At 35.8% G+C, this 16,400-nt stretch overlaps 1 protein-coding gene across 1 annotated transcript in view; it reads right to left on the bottom strand.

Annotated features, from left to right (window-relative positions):
* The window catches only part of LOC129459385 (zinc finger protein 43-like), a 167,240-nt gene that overhangs the window by 124,852 nt on the left and 25,988 nt on the right, over window positions 1–16,400 (bottom strand). Inside the window, 5 exon segments of the mRNA XM_063616172.1 lie at window positions 2,559–2,707; window positions 2,709–2,803; window positions 2,883–3,589; window positions 3,662–3,985; window positions 4,296–4,568. Coding sequence (XP_063472242.1) covers window positions 2,559–2,707; window positions 2,709–2,803; window positions 2,883–3,589; window positions 3,662–3,985; window positions 4,296–4,568 — 1,548 coding nt within the window.

Here is a 16,400-nt window from a genome sequence, read left to right on the forward strand (position 1 = left end):
TATTAAAATAATTTGTTTTGCTCCAATATTGCCTTCTCTTTCTGAAAATGGGTATAAACTCATACTTATACACACTTACTTCATAATTTTCTTACACCTAAGGTTTATCTTTAGAGTAATATATGTATATATTTAACTCTATGTAAATCAAAACTAAAAGCCTATATGTGTTTGCAGACAGATAGAAAACATGTTCAAAGAAAAATATGTAACAAATTCTTTAAATATTTATTCAGGACTTAGAAATGTATCAATTTTATTTATACTTGTATATAAATTTTATTATGACCACAAAAATGACCCTGTAGTGAGAACAATTGTAAATTTAAAAATACTTTTAATATTTTAAAATAACTAACAGTATTTTTATTTTACTAATCAAATTGTTTGTAATAAAAAGGATAAATGCTAGAGGTGATGGATGCCTCATTTATTCTGATGTAATTATATGGCTGTCCCAAAATATGCCATATATGGCATAAATATATACACATACTGTGTAACCACAAAATTAAAAAGAATAAATTTAAGAAAAAAAGGATAAAAATGTAACCTATGGGAAAAATATTTTTTAAACTTATTTGCAATTTGAAGCCATTGGCAGAAGAGATTACTAGAGGTGTTATTCCACTATGTTGCCAAATAGTACATTGTTACCATATTTTACCTACACCCTTGAGTAAGGTGGGGTATGTTAAAGTTAGTGGAATAATAATGCTCCATTGAATACACAAGTCTTTTTTTTTTTTTTTTTTGAGACTAAGTCTTGCTCTTGTTGCCCAGGCTGGAGTGCAATGTCATGATCCTGGCTCACTGCAACCTCTGCCTCCTGAGTACACGTGATTCTCTTGCCTCAATCTCCCAAATAGCTGGGATTACAGGCACCCACCATCATGCCTGGCTAATTTTTTGTATTTTTAGTAGAGACAGGGTTTCACCATGTTGGCCAGGCTGGTTTCAAACTCCTGGCCTCAAGTGATCTGCCCGCCTCAGCCTCCCAAAGTGTTGGGATTACAGGTGTGAGCTACTGTGGCCTGGCCTGAATGTACAATAGTCTTAATGTGGTAAAAGAAAATATTTAATTATAATTTAAGTCCACACATAATCTAAAAATTTTAAAATGTACTGCATTTTGTCAAATAAAAGTACAATCAGTAACATTATATGGTACTATTTTAATTAATTTTAACTTACATTTAACTAAAATTAAAAATGTTCTTCTCTCATAACATGAAAGAATATTACTCTGAGCAACTACTTCATACATCACTAAGTTAACCACAAAGAGCCTCTTCACTTAGACTCTTATGCATCTTATATTTCAATGTCCTTACTATTTTATAGAAGAGGTCGTATATAATTCCCACCTAATAAAGAATCTCTCAACTCTGATGCAGCAATAGTTGTTCACATGCTTTCACAGGTGAATACAATAGAAATGAAGAAACAGCATGAAGTAATTTGAGAGTTGACTTACATCATTATTTACTTTTAAAAAGTTTTATAATTTTATCAAAAAAGTATACTTGAATTTAATTATGACTTTTCAAAGAAATGTCTACCCACTTTAAAGTTATATAAAATTAATTTACTTACCAACTGCAGTTTTGGATTTTCTATACTCAGCAGTCTGATTTAGTGTAATGTCTGAAGTGTCAGTGCCTTAGCTCTTTCTACTGTTAATTCTCTGATAATTATATAAACTCAATTTGAATTAAATATTTCTTCGTATTTATTGCATCTGCAAAAGTATATTTTAGTATGAGCTCTCTAGCATTTTCTAAGCTATAGTTATGGAAAAAAAGGTTTTTCCAAATTCATTACATTTGCTGAATTCTTCTCCAACATAAATATCCTAATGCTGAACAAAATTTTAGCAACTGCTTCAGTTATTCTCTAGTACAAAATGTGTACAATAAAATCTGTGATACAAGTAAAAGCACTACAACCCCCTTTATATTTGTAATGTTTGTCTTCAGAATAAACTCTTTTTCACTTTAAAGCCTTATATTTCTGAAAGATCATTTGACAATAATTGTATTTATAGTACTTTTATTAAGTATGAACTCTCTGATGTGTAATATGTGAGCAAATATTAATGACTTTTCCATATTCTTTATGTTTGTACCCCATTTCTCAACTATAAATGCTTTACTGTACAATAAGTTGTGAACACTGGTTAAAAGTTATATTCTTCACACCTGGAGTTTTCTCCAGTATAAATTATTTTACCTGCAATCAAGTGTGAAAACCATTTAAAAGTTTTTCATGTTCTTTATGTTTCTAGAGTTTTGCACTAGTATAATATTTTTTATGTTTAGAAAAGTTTGAGGTATTGTTAAAAGCACTGTGACATCATTCAGGATTGTAGAGTTTTGCTCCAGTATGAAACGTCTTACATCTGTTAAGAATTGAGGACTTGTTAAGGGCTTTGTGACATTCTTCACACTTTAGGATTTCTGTCCAGTATAAATTATGTGTAATAAGGGTTGAGAACTTTTAAAGGCCTTGTCACATTCTTCACATTTGTAGGCTTTATCTCCCACATGAGTTCTCATGTTTAGTAAGAGTTGAGAACTGGGTAGAGGCTATGCCACATTCATCACATTTCAAGGGTTTCTCTCTAGCATGAATTATTTTGTGCTTAATAAATGTTGAGGATTTGTTAAAAGCCAGGCTACATTCTTCACATTTGTAGGGTTTCTGTATTATGAATTCCCTTATGTTTCATAAGGAGTGAGGAAGAGTTAAAAGCTTTGACACATTCTTCACATTTGTAGGGTTTTTCTCCATTATGAATTATGCTTAGTAAGGTTTGAGGAATGGTTACAAGCTTTGCCACATTCTTCATATTTATTGGGGTTCTCTCCAGCATGAATTCTCTTATGTATGGTAAGGTATGAGAAATGATTAAAAGGTTTGCCACATTCTTCACATTTGTAGGGTTTCTCTCTAGTATGAATTATCTTATGTTGAGTAAGGTGTGAAGACCGGTTAAAGGCTTTGCCACATTCTTCACATTTGTAGGGCTTCTCCCCAGTATGAATTATCTTATGTTGAGTAAGGTTTGAAGACTGCTTAAAGGCTTTGCCACACTCTTCACATTTGTAGGGTTTCTCTCCAGTATGAATTATCTTATGTCGAATAAGGTATGAAGACTGGTTAAAGGCTTTGCCACACTCTTCGCATTTGTAGGGTTTCTCTCTAGTATGAATTATCTTATGTTGAGTAAGGGTATTAAGAGCTGAAGACCAGTTAAAGGCTTTGCAATATTCATCACATTTGTAGGCCTTCTCTCTAGTATGAATTCTTTTATGTTTAGTAAGGTGTGAAGACCGGTTAAAGGCTTTTCCACACTCTTCACATTTGTAGGGTTTCTCTCCAGTATGAATTATCTTATGTTGAGTGAGGTGTGAAGACCGGTTAAAAGCTTTGCCACACTCTTCACATTTGTAGGGTTTCTCTCCAGTGTGAATCATCTTATGTGTAGTAAGGTTTACGGACTGGTTAAAGGCTTTGCCACACTCTTCACATTTGTAGGGTTTCTCTCCAGTATGAATTCTCTTATGTTGAGTAAGGGTAGTAAGAGCTGAGGACCACTTAAAGGCTTTGCAACATTCATCACATCTGAAGGGCTTCTCTCTATTCTGAATTCTCTTACGTTGAATAATGTGTGAAGACCGGTTAAAGGCTTTGCCACACTCTTCACATTTGTAGGGTTTCTCTCTAGTATGAATTATCTTATGTTGAGTAAGGTGTGAAGACCGGTTAAAAGCTTTGCCACACTCTTCACATTTGTAGGGTTTCTCTCCAGTATGAGTCATCTTAAGTCGAGTAAGAGCTGAGGACTGGTTAAAGGTTTTGCCACATTCTTCACATTTGTGGGAATTCTCTCTAATATGAATTCTCTTATGTCGAGTTAGTTGTGAAAGCATGCAAAATGATTTGCCACGTTCTTTACATTTGCAAGTTTTCTTTGCAGTATGTCTTATCTTTTTTTTTTTTTTTTTTTTTTTTTTGAGACGGAGTCTTTCTCTGTCGCCCAGGCTGGAGTGCAGTGGCGCGATCTCGGCTCACTGCAAGCTCCGCCTCCCGGGTTCACGCCATTCTCCTGTCTCAGCCTCTCCGAGTAGCTGGGACTACAGGCGCCCGCCACCGCGCCCGGCTAATTTTTTGTATTTTTAGTAGAGACGGGGTTTCACCATGGTCTCGATCTCCTGACCTCGTGATCCGCCCGCCTCGGCCTCCCAAAGTGCTGGGATTACAGGCTTGAGCCACCGCGCCCGGCGCAGTATGTCTTATCTTATGTCTATCTGAATTTGAAAATTTATAAAAGACTTTTACATATTTATCACACTGATATATTTTGCTCTGGGTAGTTATCAGATATTGATTAAGTCCATTATAACCTCCTTTGCACACCTTACACTCATCCACACTTTTACAGCCCTGTCTTAATTGTAAATTCTCATGTTTGCATTTATCATATCTCCTCAGTATGACTTTTTGGAAAAAAGATTTTATGTCTTGCTCTGGGCAAAGGTCTTCAGCAATATGAAAACACATAACTAAAAGAAATAAAAACAACAAATTACTCTACTTACTAGATTCAGGTAAATATTTTTTACAAATCTAACCTATAAAACTGTATACACTACATAAGCAAGATGGCATAGCAAAATACCACAGGCTCTAATTTATTCAAAAACATATAAAATGTAACAAAAATATACTGACCAAAACACATTTTTGGAAAATTTATAAATGAGTTAAGTGGGTGAAGTGCCCCAGGTTAACACAATGTAAAAAGCAACATAGAAGAAAAAGAAAAATCTGTTATATCAACCCAACACAGTACTTCCTTCTCCTCAGTATAACACAGTGCCCTTAGAAGTAAATTGCCAACTCCTTGTTTCTATTTAAAAGACAAGAAAAATATTGGCACATACATTTCTATGTCTGGCTTTTAGGGGTCTTTCAAGACACTGGTTTCATTCTCCCATTAAATAAAATGCTGAAAAAAAAATAGTATACTTTAGAATGACAATTTGAGACTGCTGAGACCAAAGGTAAATGTTACAGCAGCAGAGAGACTGCAGTACCACAGACAGGTAACAAGTGTAGGAAGTGATTGATAACTGGAAAGAAGTGCAAATAAACTTTTTAAACTAGAAAATAAAACATTTCAGATAAGACATATTCTAAGAACATGTTTGAAAGGCTCCCAGAATGTCTAGCCATGACAACTGGTTTTAGACTATGCCAGGATAAAGCTACATTGTAAAGATTGTGACAGGTAGCTTTTTTTTTTTTTGAAATGTCGAAGTCTCAATGATTACCATGTATACAAAATATTAGGGCAACATGGCCCCATCAAACAAATCATGAAATTTTCAGAAAGCAATCATTATAAAATAAAAATGTATAAATTTTAGAAATTTAAAATAAGTTGAATAATACTCCATTGAGTAAAAGGAGCACAGACAACTACTGAAAATCAGAAAAATGAGAAAAACAGCAAAAATATTAAAAGGATTTTAAAGACAGTAATTTGGAGGTAAATAATACAAAGAGATAACTAACCAATTCTAAAAGAAAAAATGATATAAAAATAAAGAAGTTCAACAAACAAAAATACACATACAAGATATTTATTTAAAAAAACACATATATAAGAACAACTTAAAATGTCACAGACAAGAGACAATCTCAAGAACTGCAAGATAAAAGTGATGTGTCATTTAAAAGCATAGAGTTACACACTAAATAGTGAGTTTTTCAAAAGAAAATTTTGCAGGCCAGAAGAAAACTGTGTGATATTGTCAAAATCCTGAAGAAAAATGCTGTCAGGTGAAAAGAATAATCATCAGCAAAAACGTCCTATCAAATAAAAAAAAAAAAAAAAAAAGACCTTCTAAAATAACCAAATCCTGAGACAGTATATTGGCACTGCATATGGCCTATATATATCAAAGATGCTGAAAAAAGTTTCTTCCACTGAAAATAACACAATGCAAGAAAACAACACATAATCATATAAAAATACATGTTCCTGAGAAACATACATACTCAAAAATAGAATTCCTTAGCATTCTTTTTTTTTTTTTTTTTTTGAGACGGAGTCTCGCTCTTTCACCCAGGCTGGAGTGCAGTGGCGCGATCTCGGCTCACTGCAGGCTCCGCCCCCCCGGGGTTCACGCCATTCTCCTGCCTCAGCCTCCCGAGTAGCTGGGACTACAGGCGCCTGCCACCACGCCTGGCTAATTTTTTGTATTTTTAGTAGAGACGGGGTTTCACCGTGTTAGCCAGGATGGTCTCGATCTCCTGACCTTGTGATCCGCCCGCCTTGGCCTCCCAAAGTGCTGGGATTACAGGCGTGAGCCACCGCGCCCGGCTAGCATTCTTATAATGGGATAGAAAACATTTATAATTATGCTCTAAAGTTAGAAAAATAAAAGCACAGAAATTACTGTGAATATCTGTTAATAAATATACAACATATAATCAGCAATATCAATAACAAAGTTGAGGGCGGATGTAATGAGGAAAACTTTTTGTATATAACTGAAGTTCATTTTTCACTAGATTATGTATATACTGCTTTATCTTAGAAAGCAGTGAAACTATATCAATACTAAAATGAAACAGACACAACAGAAGACAGAAAGGGAGAAAATGAGGGATAAAGATACAAGAATCAAATAAAATAATTAATAAAATAACGGAAGTCTTTGTCTTTTAGAAAAGTACTTACATATAGGTATAATTAGCTTTCTAGTCAAGAGACATAGTTTCAGTAAAGGGATTCATTAAAAAAGAAGGCCTGACTTGCCTTTCTACAACAGTCAGTTTAGAACTAATAATTAAAAAAGCCTGAAAGTGGCAAGATTGATGTAGGCATTTTATCCAAATATTAACCAAATGAGAGCAGAAAAGGTCAAAATAGTATTACACAAGCTACATCTTAAGTCAAAAACTCATATTATATAAAATGTATATGAAGTCAAAACTCCAAAAAGACAAAGAAGGACATTAAGCAATAATAGATTGATGGGGAACCTATGAAAAATTTGTATATATGCATGTTTGTGTGTTTGTGTGTATGTGTGTGTGTGCATGTGTGTGTGTATCTCACATCAGGGTTCCAAATATGTAAGGTAAATATTAACATAATTGAAGAAACACATAGAAAGCAATATAAATACAGTAGGATATTTCAATACCTCACTTTCTCTGATAATAATAAAACAAGAGGATATTAGTAAGGAAACAGTGGACTTGAAGGCAGTATAAAATAAGTATGTCTAACACAGATATAGATAAAACTTCTCAACATCAGGAAACACACCCTTTGCAATAGCTCATACAATCTTTTTGATAGACCACCGGTTAGGTCAAAAAATAAATCTTAACAAATGTTTTAAAACTAAAATTTTGAGCCAGGCATGGTGGCTCACATCTGTAATCTCAGCACTTTGGGAGGCTGAGGAAGGTGTATCACCTGAGGTCAGGAGTTCAAGACCAGCCTGGCCAACATGAAAATACAAAATTAGCCGGGTGTGGTGGTCTCTACTGAAAATAAAAAATTAGCCAGGCGTGGTGGTCTCTACTGAAAATACAAAATTAGCCAGGTGTGGTGGTGCATGCCTGTGATCCCAGCTACTTGGGAGGCTGAGGCAGGAGAATCACTTGGACCCGGGAGGCGGAAGTTGCAGTGAGCAGAAATCGAGAAACTGAACTCCAGCCTGGTGACAGAGCAGGACTCTGTCTCAAAACAAACAAACAATAACAACAACAAAAAAAACCTAAAACTTTGGCCAGGCACAGTGGCTCATGCCTGTAATCCCAGCAGTTTGGGAGGCCGAGGTGGGTGGATCACCTGAGGTCAGGAGTTTGAAACCAGCCTGGCCAACATGGTGAAACCCTGTCTCTACCAAAAATACAAAAATAACTGGGCCTGGTGGCATGCGCCTATAATCCCATATACTAAGCAGGCTAAAGCATGAGAATCACTTGAACCCAGGAGGCAGGAGTTGCAGTGAGCTGAGATCACGCCACTGCACCCTAGCCTGGGGCAACGGAGTGAGATTGTCTCCAAAAAAAAAAAAAAAAAAAAAAAAAAACCCTAAAATTTTATGGATTACGAATATGAAACAATGGAAAAAAACTGAAAATTTCACAAATATACAGAAATTAAGTGGTACACTCAAGCATGCTCTTGTTCAAAAGTTAAAATAATTAATATTGTATAGATGTTTATACTGTTTAATGTAATCTACAAATTTAATGCAATGTTTTTCAAATTTCTCACTGCATTTTTGAAAAAATAGCAATAGCAAACTCAGGAGTGCTATTGCAAGAGACAATGAAGTACCCAACAATCTTCAAAAAAAGAAACAATGTTGGAGGCATTATAATTCCTTATTTCAAAACAGATTGCAAAGCTACAGAATTAAAACAATTTGGTATGAGTATCAAGCTGAAAGCAAGTCAAATCAAATAGGATGCAACACATAAACTTTCATATATATGGTCATATAAAGAGTCATTTACATACCCATAAGAATTGTAGCATTGTTACTGAAAGCCAATAGTTAAAAACAATGCTAATTTCTGTCACCAAATTATTCAATAGATATAATTTGAAATGTCAAACTACTGGAATATCACTCAGTTTTCTTTTTTTTTTTTTTTTTTGAGATGAAGTCTTGCTCTTGTCCCCCAGGCTGGAGTGGGGGGTACAATTTAAGACAGTGTGGAGCAAAATCAAATATGAATCAGCCATACATCTAGTGCCAATATAATTGTCTCTGTGTTTGTCTGCCTTTATAAATATCCCTGTGTTTTAAAACTAAAATTTTGAACCAGGCATGGTGGCTCACATCTCAGCTCACTGCAACCTCTCAGCTCACTGCAACCTCTGCTTCCCGGGTTCAAGCAACTCTCCTGCCTTGGCCCGAGTAGCTGGGATTACTGGCACCTGCCACCACACCCAGCTAATTTCTGTATTTTTAGTTGAGACAGGGTTTCACCATGTTGGCCAGGCTGGTCTAGAATTCCTGACCTCAGGTGATCCACCCACCTTGGTCTCCCAAAGTGCTGGGATTACAGGCGTGAGCTACCACTCCAGACCACATCACTCAGTTTTCAAAAAGCAGAAAATATTTTAACTACACAGATAAATCTTGATGATATTTTGCAAAGTGACATGAGCCAGCCACAAACAGACAGAGATTGCATGAGATATATAAAGAAGTTACACCACTAGGAAGAGAAAACAGAGTGGTGTTTCAAAAGTGCCATAATACTAGAAAAATTGATAGTTGTATGTGTATTGAGATTTAGCTTTGCAAGATAAAAACGCTTCAGCAATATGTTGCATAACAATGTCAATATAACTAAAGTGAATATTTGAAAATATTTTATTATAAATTATTATGTGTTTTTGACAAGTAAAAATGAACAACGTAGCTAGAAGAGAAATTTAGTTATGAGTTTAGTTTTTCGAGATGGAGTTTCACTCTTGTCGCCCAGCTGGAGTGCAATGGAGCGATCTTGGCTCACTGCAATCTCCACCTCCTGGGTTCAAGAGATTCTCCTGCCTCGGCTTCCCAAGTAGCTGGATTACAGGCGCCCACCACCATGCCCTGCTAATTTGTTTGTATTTTTAGTAGAGACGGGGTTTCACCATTTTGGTCAGGCTGGTCTCAAACTGCTGACCTCAGGTGATCCACCCACGTCGGCCTCCCAAAGTGCTGGGATTACAGGCATGAGCCACCACACCCTGCCAGTAGTTTTTAAATTATCTTCAAAGCCAAAAGTATTTCTTTCACAGAAAAATAATATAGATTCATGAATAAACAGGATATGGAAGATTCACAAATAAATAGGATGTTGAAATTAGGAGAATTTTTGTGACTACTCATCTACACAGGATTAAACAACCGTTCTCAACAAACCTACCTGACAAATATACAAGTTATAAAGAAACACAGGGATAATATTTATAAAAGCAGACAAACACAGAGACAATTATATTGGCACTAGATGTATGGCTGATTCATATTTGATTTTGCTCCGCACTGTCTTAAATTGTTCAGAACTAAATATTGTCATACACGATTATAATATAAACTGAAAAATCAAAACACAATTAACTGGTATGAGGTGGCATGTTCTAAAATATATAATACAAAAATATAAAATTGCAAAACAAATTTAAAAAGTAGAAAGTAATACTTATTGGACAGCATCAAGTCAATCAATATATCCATGAACAAAATCTTGGAAGAAGACTATAGGGAAAAAGTAATACAGAGTTTACTTGAAAATGAAAAAGACTAAGTACTTCCCAAATTTTGAGGTAATAAAATAATACCTGACCAATAATACTTGATTTGAAATTATTTTACTTAAAAAAAAGATAAAAATAAACACTTTCCAAAATAAAAGGTGAGAGTGTTCATCACAACTAGCAGCACTGTCCTACAAAAAATGCTACATGGTGGTGAGGCACAGTGGCTCATGCCTGTAATCTTACAGTTTTAGGAGGCCCAGGCAGTCACATCACTTGGGACCAGGAGTTCAAAAACATCCTGAGGAACATGGTGAGACTTTGCATATAAAAACAAAGAAATGCTATAACTAGTCCATTATGTTGAAAAATAAAATTCACACAGCATCATTTGACTATGTAAATATAAAGCTCTCTATTAAATGTAAATATACAGACACACATAGAATCCTTTACTATTATAATGATGGTGCATAAAATCCCTAAATTTCTTCTATAGAATATGAAAAACAAAATATAAATCTGCATAAATCTGTTATTAGATATAATTTGTAATATTAATAACAAAAATGTAGAGGTATAGTATTTGTATTCAGTTGAAGTTGTTATAAGATTAAAATATATTGTTTTAACTTTAAGATGTTTTATGTAATCTTCATTTTTCAAGATGATTATGAAGATATTTATAGAAAGTATGCTAAACAAATAGAAAAATAAGGCATGTCACTATAAAATTAAACAAAATTTAAGGTGGTAAAATAGGAAATGAGAAAAAACATATCTATAAGAGTACATAAAACAATAATAATAAAACTGGTAATAGAAACATTTCTTTAAGCAATTATTTTAAATACAAATTAATTAAACTATTTAATTTTAAAAAATGTAATCCCAGGACTTTGGGAGGCCAAGGTGGGCTGATCACTTGATCTCAGAAGGTCAAAACCAGAGTGGGCAACACAGCAAAACTGTGTCTCTACAAAAAATACAAAAAAACTAGCTGGGTGTGATGCCATACACTTGTAACCCAGCTGCTTGAGAGGCTGAAATGAGAGGATCATCTGAGTTTGGGAGGTTAAAGCTGCTGTGAGCCATGCTCAAACCACTGCAAACCAGCCTGGCTGACAGAGTGAGAACCTATCTCAAAAATAAAATATTAAATAAATTATATTTTAAAAATTAAATGCCTAATGGGCTTAAGAAAAACAGCATACAATATGCTGCATACAAGAGATTCATTTTAGAATTTAGTTAAATAGGCTGAAAGTAACAGAATGAAAAAAAATCTATGTTCCATGCAAATAGTAGCTACAATTGGGTGAGGTAGTCATAATTAAGGTGGACATAATATGTCCTAAGTACTAGCATGAGACAAAGATTGATATTATATAATGGTAAAATGGGTCAATTTAACTGGTATCTATCCATATGTATATAGCAATACATATACTTACAGATACGTGTATATATAACATATATATGTATACATACAGATATCTATATAGGGCCGGTCATGGTGGCTCATGCCTTTAATCCCAGAACTTTGGGAGGCCGAGGCAGGTGGATGAAGAGGTCAGGAGTTCGAGACCATCCTGGTTAACATGGTGAAACCCCGACTTTACTAAAAATACAAAAATCAGCCAAGCATGGTGTCATGTGCCTTATAGTCCCAGCAACTTGGGAGGCTGAGGTGGGAGAATCGTTTGAACCTGGGAGACAGAGGTTGCAGTGAGCTTAGATCATGCCACTGCACTCCAGCCTGGGCAACAAAGCAAGACTCCATCTCAAAAAAAAAAAAGTTTATATAGATATATAATTAATGTAGTATTTAATAAAATACTTATCTAGCTATATGTATACATATATATAACATCAGGGCTCCAAAATATATAAAGCAAATATCAACAAATTGAAGCAGGAAATACATAGCAACATAGTTGTAGACATCAAGACCTCATTTTCAATAATAAATAGAAAATTCAGATAAAATAGCAATAATAAAACAGATAACTTAGAAAACATTATAGACTATAAATTATTTTGAATATACAGGAAGCCTGATAGTAGATAATTTATTAAAAAAAAAAGATTTGGCTCACAGTTTGGCAGACTGTACAAGAAGTGTGTGCCAACATCTGCTTCTGGTGAGGGTCTCAAAAAGCTTACAATCATGGTGGAAGGCCAAGAGTAACTGATAACTGGACATACCACATGGTAACAGACAGCAAGTGTGAGGTGAAGGAGCCAGGTTCTTTTAATGAGCCAGCTCACTTTTGAATTAATGGAGTGTAAAATTTTGATTACAAAGAGGATGGTGCCAACCCATGAACAAGGAATTTTTCCTCACAAACAAAACACCTCCCACTGGTCTTACATCCAACATTGAGAATTACATGGCAGCATGAAGTCCTCATGCCTATAACCCCAACACTTTGGAAGAACAAAGTGAGAGGCTCTCTTGGGGCCAGAAGTTTGAGACTAGGCTGGGCAACATAGTGAGACACTGTTCCTACAAATAATAAAAAAAATTAGCTAGACATGGTAGTGCATGTCTATAGTCCCAGCTACTAGGGATGCTGAGGTGACAGGATCACTTGAGCCCAGGAGGTAGAGGTGACAGTGAGCCAAAATCATGCCACTGCACTCCAGCCTGGGTGACAGAGTAAGATCCTGTCTAAAAACAACAATAAATACATTTAACTATACCAAAATTATGCACTGTGTTTTCTGACCACAACTGAATGAAACAAGGAATTAAAAGCAAAAGTAAAACTGGCAAATCCAAAAGTACATAAAACTAAATATATAAAACTCTTCAACATATTCTTGCTCAGGGGCCCAAAATTTAATTTTTCAAAGGTGTCAATACAACCTACAGTTGTGAACAAATTTAATATAATCATTATAACAATCTCAATAGCACAGTTTTTAACAGAAATAATATGGTTTGGCTGTGTCCCTACCCAAATCTCATCTTGAATTGTAGCTCCCATAATTCCCATGTGTCACGAGAGAGACAGGGAGAGGTAATTAAATCATGAAAGTGGGTCTTTCCTGTGCTGTTCTTGTGATAGTGAATAAGTTCCAGGAGATCTGATGGGTTTATAGAGCAGAGTTCCTCTGCTAACGCCCTCTTGCCTTCCACCATGTAAGACATGACTTGCTCCTCCTTTGCCTCGTGCCATGATTGTGAAGCCTCCCCAGCCATGAGGAAGTGTGTGCAAATTAAACCTCTTTTCTTTATAAATTACCCAGTCTTGGGTATGTTCTTATTAGTAGCATGAGAACAGACCAACCGATACAAGAAATCTTGTGTAAAAGTTTAAACCTTGATTACAACTATAGCCAGAAACCCATGAAAAAGAACAAGGAGGCATTATACTTTCTGATTTCAAAACATACTAGAAGCTAAAATAAAAACGATGTGGTACTCAAACAAAGACAGATAAACAGATGAAAGAATAGAACAGAGAGTGAAGAAATGAACCCCCCTTTAAAAGATCAAATGATCTTCCACAAAGTTGCCATGAGCACACAATAGAGAAAAGATAATCTCTTCAAAAAGTAATGTTGAAAATTGGATACCAGCTGGGTGCGGTGGTGGCTCACGCCTGTAATCCCAGCATTTTGGGAAGCCAAGGTGGGTAGATCACCAGACCAGCCTGACCAACAGGGAGAAACCCCATCTCTACTAAAAATACAAAATTAGCAGGGTGTGGTGGCACATGCCTGTAATCCCAGCTACTCAACAGGCTGAGGCAGGAGAATCACTTGAACCCGGGAGGCGGAGTCTGCAGTGAGCAGAGATTGCACCATTGCACTCCAGCCTGGGCAACAAGAGCGAAACTCCATCTCAAAAAAAAAAAAAAAAAAAGAAAGCAAGAAAACTGGATATCAACAGTGATAAAGCTCTGGATTATTTCCTTGAACCATATATGAAAAATATTTTAAATAAAATACTCAGACATAAAAAATAACTAACCAATTCTTTAGAAATATAGAAGAAAAACATGACATTGGTCTTAGCAACATTTTTTCAGATACATTAAATGCATCAGCAACAAAGAAAATAACAGAAAAATTTAACTGTACTATCCTTCAAAATTTTTGCACCCAAATAAAATATTCAACAGAGTGACAATGCCTTATAAAAAATGTGTGAAAATATTTGCAAATCACATGATAGGAGTTAATATTCAGAATATATAAACAAGTCTTAAAACTAAACAATAGAGTTGAATAAGTTGATTTAGAAATGGTCAAATAATTGAACAAAATCTTATCAAAAATATACACAAATAAGAAAATGCATTTAAAAGAAAATGCAAAATAACTATTTTGTAGAGAATTGCATAAAAATCACAAAAAACAAAATCACCTCTCACTCATTAGAATGGCCACTATAATTTTTTTTTTTTTTTTGAGATGGAGTCTCCCTCTGTTGCCCAGGCTGGAGTGCAGTGGCGAGATCTCAGTTCACTGCAACCTTCGCCTCCCGGGTACAAGCAATTCTCCTGCTTCAGCCTCTTGAGTAGCTGGGACTACAGGCGCCCGCCACCACGCCCAGCTAATTTTTTTTTTTTTTTTGTATTTATTTTTAGTAGAGACGGGGTTTCTCCATATTGGCCAGTCCGGTCTCAAACTCCTGCCCTTGTGATTCGCCCACCTCAGCCTCCCAAAGTGCTAGGACTACAAGCATGAGCCACCGTGCCTTGCCTAGAATGGCCACTATAATTTTTTAAAAAAACACCAAATCTGTTGATGATGCAGTGATAATGAAACCCATGTTGATTGTTGGTGAAAATCAGGAGCTCAGCCATTATTTATTTATTTATTTTTGAGACGGAGTCTTGCTCTGTCACCCAGGCTGGAGTGCAGTGGTGCAATCTTGACTCACTGCAAGCTCCACCTCCCAGGTTCACGCCATTCTCCTGCCTCAGCCTCCTGAGTAGCTGGGACTACAGGCGCCTGCCACCACGCCCGGCTAATTTTTTGTATTTTTAGTAGAGACGGGGTTTCACTGTGTTAGCCAGGATGGTCTCGATCTCGACCTCGTGATCTGCCCGCCTCGGCCTCCCAAAGTGCTAGGATTACAGGCGTGAGCCACCGCGCCTGGCCTTTTATTTTAAAATGCTATAAATGTACTTCAAATAATCAAAAATAAAATTATCATAAAATACAGCAATCTCATTTATGAATCTGTATCTATAATATGCAACACAGGACCTGGAAGACATATTTGAACAGTCATGTTTATTGTATTAGTATTCACAAAAGTCAAAAGGCTGAAGCAACCCAAATGTCTTTTAATTTGGAAACACATTGAAAAATGTAATACATAAATACAATGAAATATTATTCAGCCTCATGAAATCTTGTCACATTTAAAGATAAACTGAGAATATTATGTCACCTGAAATAAGCCAGTAACAAAATAATGAATACTATATAATTCCACTAATATGAGATATTTTAAGTAGTCACACTCATAAAAACAGAAAGAGAAAACGGTATTTGTCGAGGGCTGGAGAGAGGGTAAAATGGGTTATTGTTATTTAATGGGTATTGAGTTTTAGTCTTACAAGATGGAAAATTTCTGGAAGTCTATTGTATAACAATGTGAATGTACTTAACATGCCTGAAATGTATACCATTTTTTAGAAACAGGATCTTACTCTGTCACCCAAGCTGGATGGCAGTGGCACAACTATGACTCACTGCAGCCTCAAACTCCCAGGCTCAAGTAATCCTCCCCACTCAATCTCCCAAAGAGCTAGGACCACAGGTGCATACCACCATGCCTGGCTATTAAAACATTTTTTGTGTGTGGAGAGGGGGAATTTATATGCTGCCCAGGCTGGTCTCAACATTTTGGGCTCAAGCGATCCTTCTGTCTTGGTCTCCCAAAATCCTGGTATTATAGATGTGAGCCACCACCATGCCTAGGCCTGAAATGTACACTTAAACAGATTAAAGATGGTAAATTTTAGGACAGGCGCGGTGGCTCATACCATAATCCCAGCATATTGGGAGGCCAAGGCGGGCAGATTGCTTTAGATCAGGAGTTCGAGACCAGCCTAGCCAACGTGGCGAAACCCCATCTCTA

This window comes from Symphalangus syndactylus, chromosome 13 (assembly GCF_028878055.3).
Source record: "Symphalangus syndactylus isolate Jambi chromosome 13, NHGRI_mSymSyn1-v2.1_pri, whole genome shotgun sequence".
In the NCBI taxonomy this organism is placed as follows: domain Eukaryota; kingdom Metazoa; phylum Chordata; class Mammalia; order Primates; family Hylobatidae; genus Symphalangus; species Symphalangus syndactylus.